This window comes from Zootoca vivipara, chromosome 2, assembly GCF_965207765.1.
Source record: "Zootoca vivipara chromosome 2, rZooViv2.hap1.1, whole genome shotgun sequence".
Classification (NCBI taxonomy): domain Eukaryota; kingdom Metazoa; phylum Chordata; class Lepidosauria; order Squamata; family Lacertidae; genus Zootoca; species Zootoca vivipara.
In genome coordinates this window covers 28103116-28116100 of record NC_142584.1, presented here as the reverse complement: position 1 = coordinate 28116100, position 12985 = coordinate 28103116, and the positions used below count along the sequence as shown (strand labels likewise).

At 45.2% G+C, this 12985-nt stretch overlaps 1 protein-coding gene across 1 annotated transcript in view; it reads right to left on the bottom strand.

Moving 5' to 3' along the window:
• Nucleotides 1-12985, bottom strand: part of DNAH17 (dynein axonemal heavy chain 17) — a 98753-nt gene that overhangs the window by 41090 nt on the left and 44678 nt on the right. Inside the window, exons 45-53 of the mRNA XM_088663020.1 lie at nt 12644-12817; nt 10544-10751; nt 8088-8253; nt 6554-6656; nt 6185-6332; nt 5943-6034; nt 3064-3225; nt 2234-2398; nt 1459-1650 (exon numbers count right to left, since the gene is read on the bottom strand). Coding sequence (XP_088519146.1) covers nt 1459-1650; nt 2234-2398; nt 3064-3225; nt 5943-6034; nt 6185-6332; nt 6554-6656; nt 8088-8253; nt 10544-10751; nt 12644-12817 — 1410 coding nt within the window. The remainder of the gene's footprint in view (nt 1-1458; nt 1651-2233; nt 2399-3063; nt 3226-5942; nt 6035-6184; nt 6333-6553; nt 6657-8087; nt 8254-10543; nt 10752-12643; nt 12818-12985) is intronic.

The following is a 12985-nucleotide window of genomic DNA, read 5'->3' as shown; positions in this document are numbered from 1 at the left end:
CTCTATAGTATTAGTTGCAGGTAGGTAGCCGTGTTGGTCTGACGCAGTCGAAACAAAATAAAAAAAATGAAGTTAAACAACAGATCAACAGAGCCAGACTGATACCCAGAGAGAACTTGCTGCAAGACAGACCCAAAAAAGAAAATAACAGAACACCACTAGTAATCACATACAGCTCCCAAGCTAAAACAGTACAGCGCATCATCAGAGATCTACAACCTCTCCTAGACAATGACAGTTCTCTTTCTCAAGCTCTGGGAGGAAGACCTTTCATTGCCTACAGACAGCCACCCAATCTTAAACAACTCCTCACCCACAATAATACCACCACCAGACTTAACATGGACACTGGTACCAGAGTCTGCAATAAACCCAGATGCCAACTTTGCTGCCGCATACACCCGGACAACACCATCACTGGCCCCAACAACATCCAACATACCATCTCAGGACTATTCAATTGCTCATCTTCTAACATTGTGTATGCCATCAAATGCCAACAGTGCCCTTCAGCTCTCTATATTGGACAAACAGGCCAAACCCTACGCCAAAGGATAAATGGACATAAATCTGACATCAGGAATCACAAGACAGAGAAACCAGTAGGAGAACACTTCAATCTCCCAGGACATTCTATACAAGATCTCAAAGTAGCTGTTTTATTGCAGAAAAAAATTCAGAAACAGACTGAATTGCAGCTCATTACCAAGCTTAAAACCACGGAGACACCTGGTCTGAGTAGGGACACTGGATTCTTATCTCATTATACATGATAAAGCTTTCTTTAGTACCTCAGCCCTTGCTTTTCCCTGCAAGACCAATTACAGTCATTAACAGTCATTAACAGTCATCTACAGGTTCACCACTCCTATCAGCCAATCACCCATTCCCACCACCCTTCTGAGTAATACCCCCACCCTCTGACTATACATAAGGGTCTGGTGACTTCTGTTTCAGTGTATCTGAAGAAGTGTGCATGCACATGAAAGCTCATACCTATGACAAACTTAGTTGGTCTCTAAGGTGCTACTGGAAGGATTTTTTTATTTTGCTTTGAACCTTCTCTATGTGCAGCAGCTGCAGTGTTGACAGGCAGTCCATATCTTGCCTTGCAGCCAATTTTAAAAATGTTCATGGCAGGCATAGAGTTTGTATGAAGTGTGCTATTAAATAAATAAATAAATAAATAAATAAATAAATATATTTATACCCCACCCATTTGGCTGGGTTTCCCCAGCCACTCTGGGTGGCTTCCAACCGAATATTAAAAACAATACAGCATCAAACATTAAAAACTTTCCACTTTAACTGCACAAGCCTAAGGTTCTTGTATGCACCTGAATCCCTCCTGCAAAATAATGTCCAATCTAGAGGCATTCTAGGTATCAGGGATTTGGCACCAGTTATGGTTCTTTTTCTACTGGGACACCCCCTAGAGAAAACCACTTTGCTTCTCACTTTGAGGTCTGGAATCCCATAGCCTTTCTTCAGCGTGATCTGAAACACATCCAAGGCGCTGATATAGGCTGCCAACCGAGACAGGCTCTGCTTGCCACTCCCTCCTACGCCCACTAGCAAAGCGTTCCCTCTGGGAGACTCTAAGATGCGATTGATCCTGCAGACGTGGGATACAGCATCATCAAACAGCACCTGCAATAGCCAAGGAAGGATTGCTAATAGCACAGCAGACAATAATACAATAGTCTAACATTATGGCCTATATACCAACCAATTTTGGCACAGATTTTATTAGTATGGGCTACTTCATTCAGCCCACATCTGATGCGTCCTGTCCTAATTTGTGATCTGGGTTTTTTTGGAACAACAAATAGCACACACTCCCCTCCCCAGCTTTAACATGATGTCCCTGTAGTTTTTTGGGATAAATGTTTCACAATGCCCTTTATCTTAGCTAATGCCCCACCCAACTATTTCCACCCTTACTGGTGCATTTCTCTTTTTGTAATTTTAAAATATCCACCTATTTACTCAACTCCACCGGAACACGCCATTTCTGCTCCTCTCCCATCCCCAACTTTGTACAACTCAGGACATTTTGCATTCAGAACTTCAACGGATTTAAGCTACTGACTGCAGGAATATGCTAAATGAACAGTGGCGAGAACTTAAGACTACATCTTTAAGCCTAAGAGAAAGACCACCACCACCACCTTTCAGGGCCAGCATGGTAATTGCCATCTTCTCCCTGGGTTTCAGTTCCAGCTTCACTCACCAAATTCATCACTGCATTGACCTCGTTGTAGCTGTCCAGGGCTTCTGTAAGCAGCTTATTCAGAGACTGAACATTAGAAACTGGGAGATACTTTGGATCGCCAATGCCCTGAGCAAAGTGGCAATAAATATTTGGCTTCGCAAAGACAACATTGTCACCTAGCTCCTGCAGAAAGGACAAACATAATCCCATCAGCTGCTTTTTACCTTTAAGGATGGCAAACATTTGGACTGGGTGCAAGTTTGGGGGGGGGAGTGGGATGGGTCAGTCGCTGAACTCTGTGTTTTCCCTCCATCTCTGCTACAGCTGCCAGTGCCTATTTGAAATGGTAATTGTGATATAGCTGTGATTTGGCGCGAGGAGGGTAGGATGTCAGGGCTCCCGTGAATTCTTTTTCTAGTCTCACACTCTAAGCAGCAATCACTGGGACTAGCCACCCTTTAAATTCTCCACAATGGCTCTGAGTTAGTAGCATTGGTGTGTTGGTGAAAATTTTTATAGGAGGCTTAGATCCCACTGTCCAATGCCACTTGGGGCACTGCCATTGAAACCAGATAAGGTACCCAGATTCCATTGACAGAGGAGGGGGGGGGCTTTTGTTCAGGGCTGCCTCAAATCAGGAGCCAGCCCTGGACATTTTCAAATGTTCCTGGATTCTCGTTTTTAGGAAGCCTATGCGTATTTGGACAAAGTTTCAAATAAGTTTGTTCCCAGGCACGCTTCTACTTATTAATATGGAACAGACTGCAGGCATCCAGGCAGAGTCCACATTCGCCCTTGAATCTAGAGAGTATCAGAGCTGAAGAACGGCAGAAGAATGACTACCCTACCTCAAAGAATTTTTTGCATGTAGCCATCATGACCCGGCCAAAGCTCTCCTGATCTTTTTCCTCCACAAGTTTGTCACAGTAAACCCTTGTGGCTTCATGCAGCCACAGTCGGACCAGGTCCACCGGCACTCGGAGGCATTCGGCCGTGGAGAAGAGAAGTCCCTGCCAAAGACAGAAAATGCTTCCAGCACTGGCTGCCTGGTCCCATAAGGCAACAGTGCAGCTTTCTAGCAAATGTGCTGCTCAAGCAAGCACAGGCAGCAGAGACTTCTGATGGCATCAAGAAGCAGAGCCCACCCACCTTGCTTATCCTCACTGTGTTTGCATGGCCCTCTTCTGCCCAGTGCAAACACTGTGATAAGCTATAAGGATTTCTTTTCATGTGATAGTTCATATCAAGTGCTTGCCCAAAGGTGCTTGCAGACACAGATCCCACAAACCCAGAGGGACGCTGTGAGAGGTATTGAGAGTGTGGGTTCTCATAGAATCATAGAGTTGGAAGAGACCACAAGGGCCATCCAGTCCAACCCCCTGCCAAGCAGGAAACACCATCAAAGCATTCTTGACATATGCCTGTCAAGCCTCTGCTTAAAGACCTCCAAAGAAGGAGACTCCACCACACTCCTTGGTAGCAAATTCCACTGCCGAACAGCTCTTACTGTCAGGAAGTTCTTCCTAATGTTTAGGTGGAATCTTCTTTCTTGTAGTTTGAATCCATTGCTCTGTGTCCGCTTCTCTGGAGCAGCAGAAAAGAATCTTTTTCCCTTCTCTATATGACATCCTTTTATATATTTGAACATGGCTATCATATCACCCCTTAACCTTCTCTTCTCCAGGCTAAACATACCCAGCTCCCTAAGCCGTTCCTCATAAGGCATCGTTTCCTTCATTACTTAAGATGTCAGCATATAAAAGTTTACTATGGGAGGGAGTCCACCACCACCGCTGCTGCTACCTCTCTGGGGGAAAAAATTTCCAGGCCTTGGGGATGAAGTATTGGGACTTGTGGTTGCTCAGCAATGATAGTTATAATACTCTCTGGTTTCTGAACCTGCTAGCATGGCCACACTGAGGTTGATGGGGCTAGAGAGGGAAGAATAATCTCTGTGTGCTTGAGCATGCAAGTGTCTGGGTGAGTATACAGCCTGACAATAACTGGAGGGCACCAGATAGGCTACCCTTGGTTTAAAGGAATAGCACATGGCACATAACTCTCAGATACCGTGTTTCTCCAAAAATAAGCCATACCCCGAATATAAGCCATAGTGATAGGCAGTTTAACCTTGTAGGTTAAACTGTACCATACTTAATAATAATAATAATAATAATAATAATAATAATAATAATAAGAAGAAGAAGAAGAAGAAGAAGAAGAAGAAGAAGACATCCCCTGAAAATAAGCCACCATATGTTTTTTTGAGAAAAAATAAATATAAGACGGTATCTTATTTTTTGAGAAACACGGTTGCTCAGTTGGTTAGAGCATGGTGCTGATAACACCAAGGTTGCAGGTTCGATCCCCGTATGGGACAGCTGCATATTCCTGCATTGCAGAGGGTTGGATTAGATGATCCTCAGGGTCCCTTCCAACTCTGCCATTCTATGATTTGTGGGTCGTTATTCCCCAAGACTGATTGCTGGCATCTTGGGCACTCTTTGCAGTGCTCCAGCCGCACAACGGAGTACCCGGCCCATGCTCTAAATCTGACAAGTGCCATGGCAAAAGCAGCACTTTGCTCGCCTGCCACAAAGCCAGGTTGCAACAAAACAAAGGGAACGCCGAAAAACTGACAGAGGAGGGACAACAACATGGTGGCAAACTTTGCGTTTCCAAGAAAGCTTGTTGTTCCCCAGGGCCCTTGTGTTTACAGCAGTTACATGGGTGTTAACAGATTGCATTTCCTTATGCCAGAACAGAACGCCTCGGGAAATGTCATACTGTATAAATTCACAATGGATGTAAGAAGAACAGTCATGCTGAATCCCGGAAGGATGACTGTGAGCTGTAAAAGGCATGAACTGCTTCTGAAAGGGGAGATGATATGGGAAGAAAACAGAGGCAAGGCAGGGACAGCTCTATATAAACATGACTTGCCGGAGGTTCTGTGGATCTCTCTTTCCCTATCCCTTTGAAATCAGTATAGGTAGGGGAATAGGATGCAGGGGCAGAAGGCAATACAGTGGTACCTCTGGTTAAGAACTTAATTCGTTCTGGAGGTCCGTTCTTAACCTGTATCTGTTCTTAACCTGAGGTACCACTTTAGGTAATGGGGCCTCCTGCTGCTGCCGCTCCGCTGCTGCGCGATTTCTGTTCTCATCCTGAAGCAAAGTTCTTAACCCGAGGTACTATTTCTGGGTTAGAGGAGTTTGTAACCTGAAGCGTTTGTAACCCGAGGTACCACTGTACACGCAAGGATTCAGAAAGAGAGCAAAAGGGTTAGGAGGCAGTTACGCTCTGCATCCTACCATCCATGGGGCTCTTCATACTGCTCTGAGCAAGTTGGCAATGCTAAGATGGACCTCCCCTAGGATGCTGGTGAATCAGCACATCGGTCTCAATCACCTTCAGCTTGAAATCAGCATGGCTAATACGGGCGGTCAGTCCTTGAGTCAAAATCCATTCCTTTCCCCTTCAGAAAGGAAGGAGGACAGCATGGCTTTGGTTGGAGAGACCGATTTTGCTTGCCTTCCGTTTCCTAAGCTGGGTGTCCTCTGAGGACACAGGTGTACTCTATAATGGCCTCAACAGACTAGACCCTGCCCTGCACCGTCCCCAGGCAGTGGGACTATGTTTCGCCTACGCTATTCCTAGGGAATAGGGAAAGAGAAATCCACACACATAGCAAAGTGCAAATAGCTATACAGAAGTGACATTGTACCTGGAAGATGTTAGAAAGGTCCCGGAGATTGAAAACATAGTGAAATTTGATGGCCGTAGGAAGAAAGGTTGATGTGATTTTCTGATGCAAGGCTGTTGTGGAGAAATAGAGCAGATATACATGAAAATGAGGGGCTTGTCTGTGTGACTTAAACCTGAACCAGAAAACCGAGCAAAGAGGGCAGTAAGCATGAAAAGCGTGAACCATGTATTGCAAGGCTTTCTACTTTTGCAAGTGCTTACCTAGAGCTGCAGAAACAAGCTGTGAATGCATCTTTTGAACCACCATGGGGACGGTTCGGAGGGCCAAGTGCTGACCTAGGATGGTGCTGTAGATTGCCATAAGAGCATCTTGTCCTGGGAAACTCACCGCAAAGACACAGAAATGCCGCTGCAACAAAAGCCATTCATAAAGATCAGGCTGGGCAGCACCCTCTTAAACAAAAGGGCACACATTTTAATTCTCTAAAAGAAAGCCAAAAGAACGCAGACACAATCTGCTTTTCTGCTTCTACTTGGGAAGAGATGACCAAATCCAAAGAAGCAAACGTTGCAGGGGTGTAGCAGATGCCTTTGACTGAAACCTCTACAACAGGGCTCTTTGACAGGTACCTGGAGTCTCGAGTCAATGGTGAAGGATCCAGAAGTTGGATTCATACATGCAACATACTGGCAGTTGTGAATATCCTTCAGTGTCAGCTTGGTTCTGTCATACCTAACAGAAATAAGCAAGGAGGGGAAATGATTATGAGACGGAACTTTTGCACAAAGTTCCAAATCCGCTTACATTTAGGAAGTCTCATCTATCTTGCATGTACATTTAAGGAAAATGAGGGCAAAGGGCAAAATGAAGGCTTCTTTTCATGACCTCCTCTCATTAAGAGAACACGAATGAGATTTTGAGAGATACATCAGCTCTGTGGAAGCACAAGTTGGAGATTGCTCCCAAGGGAAGCATGATAGGATCTGAAGATCTACTTCAGATCCATATCCCAACTCAGTCAGCCCTAGTTTAGCTAATCCAGTGGAATCTCCACAGCTCTCCACAGTGGTCATTTGCACACATTTTGCAGGAAGCAAGCATTCAAACACTCCGTTTTCTCTAGATTACACTGGATTTTTATGCATTAAAACCTTTTGCAACCCGCACATCATTCATCATTAACCCATCTGCAATAGTCAGCAACAAAAGTCTGAGGGTTGAGTTAGGGAGGTTACATTACTTGAGTTACACACACACACACACACACACACACACACACACACACACACACACACCCCTACCCCAGACGAATAAAGGAAATAAACCGAAGGGTGTGTGTCCAAGATCAGCCTGCATTTGCTGTCTTTGGCTGCAAGGTGGCAACATTACCATGGCGTATGTTCATCCACTTCCAGTGAACATATGACTCCCTCATAATTAGAAATGTGCATGTACATGTTGTGTGTGTGTACACACAAATGTATATGTTGCACATTATTGGTTTAAGCAATGAGTTCCGATTCCTTACTTTCTGAGTTCCGATTCCTAAACCAAATGGGGATTTCTGCTTGTGATTTTGCGGGACTGATGACATCCCTGCTTGGACACAGAATGCCTAATTTATTTTCTTTTTGGGACTCTGTTGTAGGGACACCTAAGGGGTAGGAGATAGAATTTGATGATATGATGTTGCAAAAACAGATCTCGGTCCGACTCCTCTGGACTTGTTCAGAGGTCTACAGAAGTGGACATTTTACATTCTGCACATTTAATAATAGTGTGCTGTAACTCCCACACAAAAGGCAGGTGTCCATCACAGAAATCTAGCATTGTGTTGGACACAGTATATAAGGGAGCTCCTTTTTTTTTTTTTTGAAATGTACTATATAGATTGGTGTTGAAAGTGTGGAGTCAGTTCAAAACAGAGAAAGTGTGACAGCAAGACTCCGAAACTTTACAGTAAGAGGGTGGTGTCACACTTGTGTGTACCCATTTCTATTGCATATATTTCATTGCCTTTTGGATTGTTGCGATTTCAGAATCCCCGTCTCAATGGAGATTACTGGTAGAAAATGAGAGTAGCGCATGAAGTTCCACAACATTCAACTGTGCCATTCAAATATGCGCATTGACCAGGAGTCACATGACAAAGTGCATTCATACCAGTGCCCATGGTCCATGTGCTGCCTGATTAAGGTATGAGGAGCCACAGTCCCATATTTGTCGACTTCTGGCATGTTCATATCATCTATGAAGTAGATGAGTTTCTTGGTACCAGGGGGACCAAAGTTCCTGCCGGATTTCTTCTCCAGGGGCTTCTCAAGAATAGCTGCATTAAAAAGAAGAAGACCACGCAGAAACAAATGTCACAGGGTCTTATCCTGGCAATCAGGTAAAGCTTGCCAGCGTGGTACAGGGACAGCCAGCGTGGTACAGTGGTTAGAGTGTCAGACTAGGACCTGGGAGATAGGTAAAGGTAAAGGTAAAGGGACCCCTGACTGTTAGGTCCAGTCGTGGACGACTCTGGGATTGCGGCGCTCATCTCGCTTTACTGGCCGAGGGAGCCGGCGGCTTCCGGGTCATGTGGCCAGCATGACTAAGCCGCTTCCGGCGAACCATAGCAGCATACGGAAACTCCATTTACCTTCCCACCGGAGTGGTACCTATTTATCTACTTGCACTTTGACGTACTTTTAAACTGCTAGGTTGGCAGGAGCTGGGACTGAACAACAGGAGCTCACTCCATTGTGGGGATTCGAACTGCCAACCTTCTGATCACCAAGCCCTAGGCTCTGTGGTTTAACCCACAGCGCCACCCGCCTCCCTGGACCTGGGAGATTCAAGGGTTCAAATCCCCACTTGGCCATGAAGCTCACTGGGTGTGATCTTGGGCCAGTTACTGTTTCTCTCATCCTAACCCACTGATGGCGAACCTATGACACGCGTGTCACCACTGACACGCATAGCCATTTTAGGTGACACGCGGCCGCGTGCCGAGGTGAAACAGGTACAGGGCAAGTGAGAGCAACTTAAGGACAGCACAGCTTCAGCCGCTGCCAGCGAGCATGCTCGGCAGCTCCATGACACTCTCTCTTTCCTCCCAGCACTGAGAAGGGCGGCGCGTGCCTTGGGCGCGTCAGCAACCTCGCCTAGCCAATCCCTCTCCACGTTTTTCAAGGCGGCGGCTGGATTGGTTGATGCGACCGCTTCGTACGGGCGCTGGGGATTGGCTGTCCAAGAGCAGGCTACGGAAGGCGGCACTGTCAAGCGCTTTGCGGAGGGAGAGATCGGACTTTGGCGCGTGTGCCCCTGCTGCTGCTGCTGGCCGCGCTGTGGGGCAGGGAAGCGCTCCCAGCTCAGGGGGTCCTGAGGCCGCCGCCACTGCCATCCTCACCAGCAGTGCCGCTGCCACCGTCCTCTGCCTCCACTGCGCCCAGCGGCCATGACGCCGCACCCGCCCTGGGCAGCAGCAGTTCCCCTGACGGCAAGGAGGCGCGGAGCAGCAATGCGAGTGGGGTGGGCAGCGTGGCCACCACCGTGCCCGCCCTGCCTGAGCGCAACCAGCTCATGACCCAGTGCGCCCTCTCGGTTCTGGTCCTGGCCAACGCCGCGCTCGTCGTCTCTATTTTGTCATCCAGACTGTGCGACTTTCCCCCCAGAAATAGGTAGTTTTCATTTCCCCTTATTTTCAAGCCTAAGATTTTTGTCAAATAGCTTTTAAAATAATCTGTAGACTTGTGCACCCTGAAGATGCACCCCCCCCATCTGAGCCATTTTGGACTTTCCTCACAGAAGAGCTGTTTTATTGCCTCAATCTTTTTGGTGACCCTTTTCTGAGCCATACATATTTGGGCAAGGGAATAGGACAGGCATGTCTATCAGGTAAATCGTGATCTACCGGTAGAACACTGGACGTCTGCGGTAGATCACTGGTAGATCATTGGCTCCCCCCAAAGAAGCTGAACAGATGTGGCTTCCCTTAAAAAAAGCTCAAAAGTTTACCTCCTCCCTGAAAACACTCAACAACTTTGACCCGAAGGCCCCCCCCCCCAGTTACCTGGTTCTTCTATTCCAGGGGTGGCAAACTCCCAAGAGACTGCGATCTACTCACAGAGTTAAAATTGGCAGTGATCTACCCCCTTTTGGGGGGTTCAGGTCAAAAGTTGTTGAACTTTTTTGAGTAAGACCCGTTGGAGGAAGGCCTGAGTCCAGAGTCCCACTGGGAAAGACTTCTGGGTTTTGCCTTATTTTTTTCCTTTTTAAATATTTTTTTATTTTTTATTTTTAAAAAAACTTTAATAATTTTTTTACCTCTCCTTTCCCCTTTTTAAAGGGGAAACAATTATACATTTTTTGTTATTTAAACCATAAATATCATGAAATTGTGGGTTTTTTCTCGAAGTGACACACCACCCGTTATGCTCTGTTTTTTGGCGAATTTTGACACACCAAGCTCCAAAGGTTGCCCATCACTGTCCTAACCTGTGACACAGAGTTGTTGTGAGGATAAAATGGGGAGAGAAAGAACTGTTGCCCCCACCTTCTGTTCCTTTCAGGAAAAAGGTGAGATATAAATGCAATAAAACAAACAAACAAACAAACAAATCCGGCCTCCTTACACTGCAGCATTGCTGAAGTTGTGTAGAAATTAAAGGGGACAGATTGCACTAAGTAATCATCTGTGTTCAGGGTGTCCAGCTTATCTACCATTAGCACTGACTTCCCAGTGCCTGCATTCCCAACTAGCATCACAGGCCATTTCTTTGCCATTAAGAGATCCATGAAATAGCGAATCCGGATGGTTTCTGTTGTGTGGACCATTGAGGCCTGCAAAAGCAGAATGAAAAGAAACTATTTATAAAGTCTAAACAACATAAACCACATGGCTGAAGGCACTCTCTGGCACAGGATTCCTTTGAAGACACAGTAAAGCAGAAGTTGCGCATGGGAAATCGTTTTCCTGCAGTTTCATAAGAGTATATATTTAAAGAAGATGAATAAATGAGCAAATTAAGTTAATTTGGATATGATGAATATATTGAAAATAAATTTAAGGAACCGCAGAAAGAGCGGGAAGGAAGTCAAGTTTTGTAATGTCAAAACGATTGTAAAATTAGTGAAATGTATAAACCTGAAAAGTATAAATAATTTATTATAATAATAAAAATAATAAAAATAATAGGAAAATCATTTTCTCATATGGCTTTGCAACAGGACTCTTGTGAAGACCTTGCAAATTTCAGATAGGCATCGTGCTAAGCATTCCCAACTCTCTGAGATCTTCAAAGATCGCCAAAGAAGCTACATCTGTAAATTCCTATCAGACCTAATAAATGTGATTTTAACAAGGGAGGTTGATTCCTCACTGAGAGTTATCTAGGGCTGCTATTTGGGCTGAATGGAAATTCATAGGATTTCCTCTAGCGCTGCAGGAATTCACTTAATTGTCTGAGGAGTGACCAGATTAGTAGCAGTGGTTTTACTAACCGAGCTGCAAGGCTCAAATATATAAATTACTCATATGTGTCTACTATGGTTACCAGATTTTTTTCAATGAATCCAGGGACACTTTTTTTCCCCTTTTGAAGCTGAGTAGCAACAGCGAGCCAGTAGTGGGGATGGTGAGGCAAAATACCCTGGGCCCAAGCACACATGCATATTGTATAAAGGTGCAAAACCCTTCTTTCGCACCCTGTGAAACAAAATGCGCAGTTTTTTTAAAAAACTGGGCAACGGCCACCCACCTGTGACTCCCGAGCCTCCCCCGATCAGTCAAAACAAACGGGGCAGGGGGCAGGAGATCTGTACCACCGGACATCCCCGGTTCCCCGGTTCTTGTGTTGCGCACAAGACACATCATATGGGGACTTCCGGAGAGGAAAAATGGCGGGCGCCACGGCAGCGAGCAGCTCCTGAAGCCAGCCAAAGCCAACTTGTGCTGCCAGGTTTCCCAGGGACAGACTTGCAAATCTGGAGACATTCTGTGAATTGAATTTGTCCAGGGACAGATTTGCAAATCCGGGGACTGTCCCAGGAACTGGGGACGTCTGGAAACCCTAGTGTCTACTGCCGCAAGGAGTACTTTCCTCTCAGTCTAACCCACCTCACAGAGTTGTTGTGGGGATAAACTTGGAGAGAGAGGACCGTATACACCACTTTCGTTGTGAGCTCCTTGAAAGGAAGCCAAAATATGAATGCAATAGTAATAATAATAATAATAATAATAATAATAATAATAATAATAATGGAGCTCTGAAAAACCATACAACGTGATGCAGTTTTGTTCTTCTCCAGATGTAATTTTCTATGTCTTCTTATCCTTGCATGAATGAGCATTTGCCTCCCAACTGATGAACTGCAATGCTTCTGCGCTGATGGCATGCCAGAAGCAAATTTCTGCATATGCAGAAATTTCTGGTGAGGAAGGGAGTTACAACATGCAAGGCTCTTTTTGTTGCTGCCCCCTGACTACGGTAAGTAAGCCTGTAAACAAGACTGAATACTTGACTCTGTGGGGTGGAGCAGGAACTCTGTGACTTGAACCAGACATATTGCTGCATAAACCAAGAACACTCTTAGCATACTCTTCCTACTCTTTACTGGGATATTGAGCTGATACAGGAATTTCCCTCAGCCCTGGTTTCTATTTTGTAGCACCATAGGGGAAAAGCAATTAAAATGAAACATGAACGGGAAGAAAAATGGGTTTTAGCCATTACCTGCAATGGGACGTCTGGATCCAACTCAAATGCAGGCACTTTATCAGTCCAAGGCATGAACTTTTTCGAATCTGAGTCAATGTAATAGTCAAAAATAGTCCCCTGAGAAGGAAACTTGATGGTTTTAAACTCATTTATCCACCATTTGCTGAACTCCACACGATAGTCTACAAGCTGGTGAGGAAAAGAGGGATGTTTAACATGCTTTTTATGTTGATATGATCATAAATATATTACGTGGCCACGGAGAATATCAGAAACATAAAAAACTAATCCTATCAAAACCAAACAATTAAAATAAATGTGAATACAGACATGCTGCTTCCCTAAGAGAGAGTGACA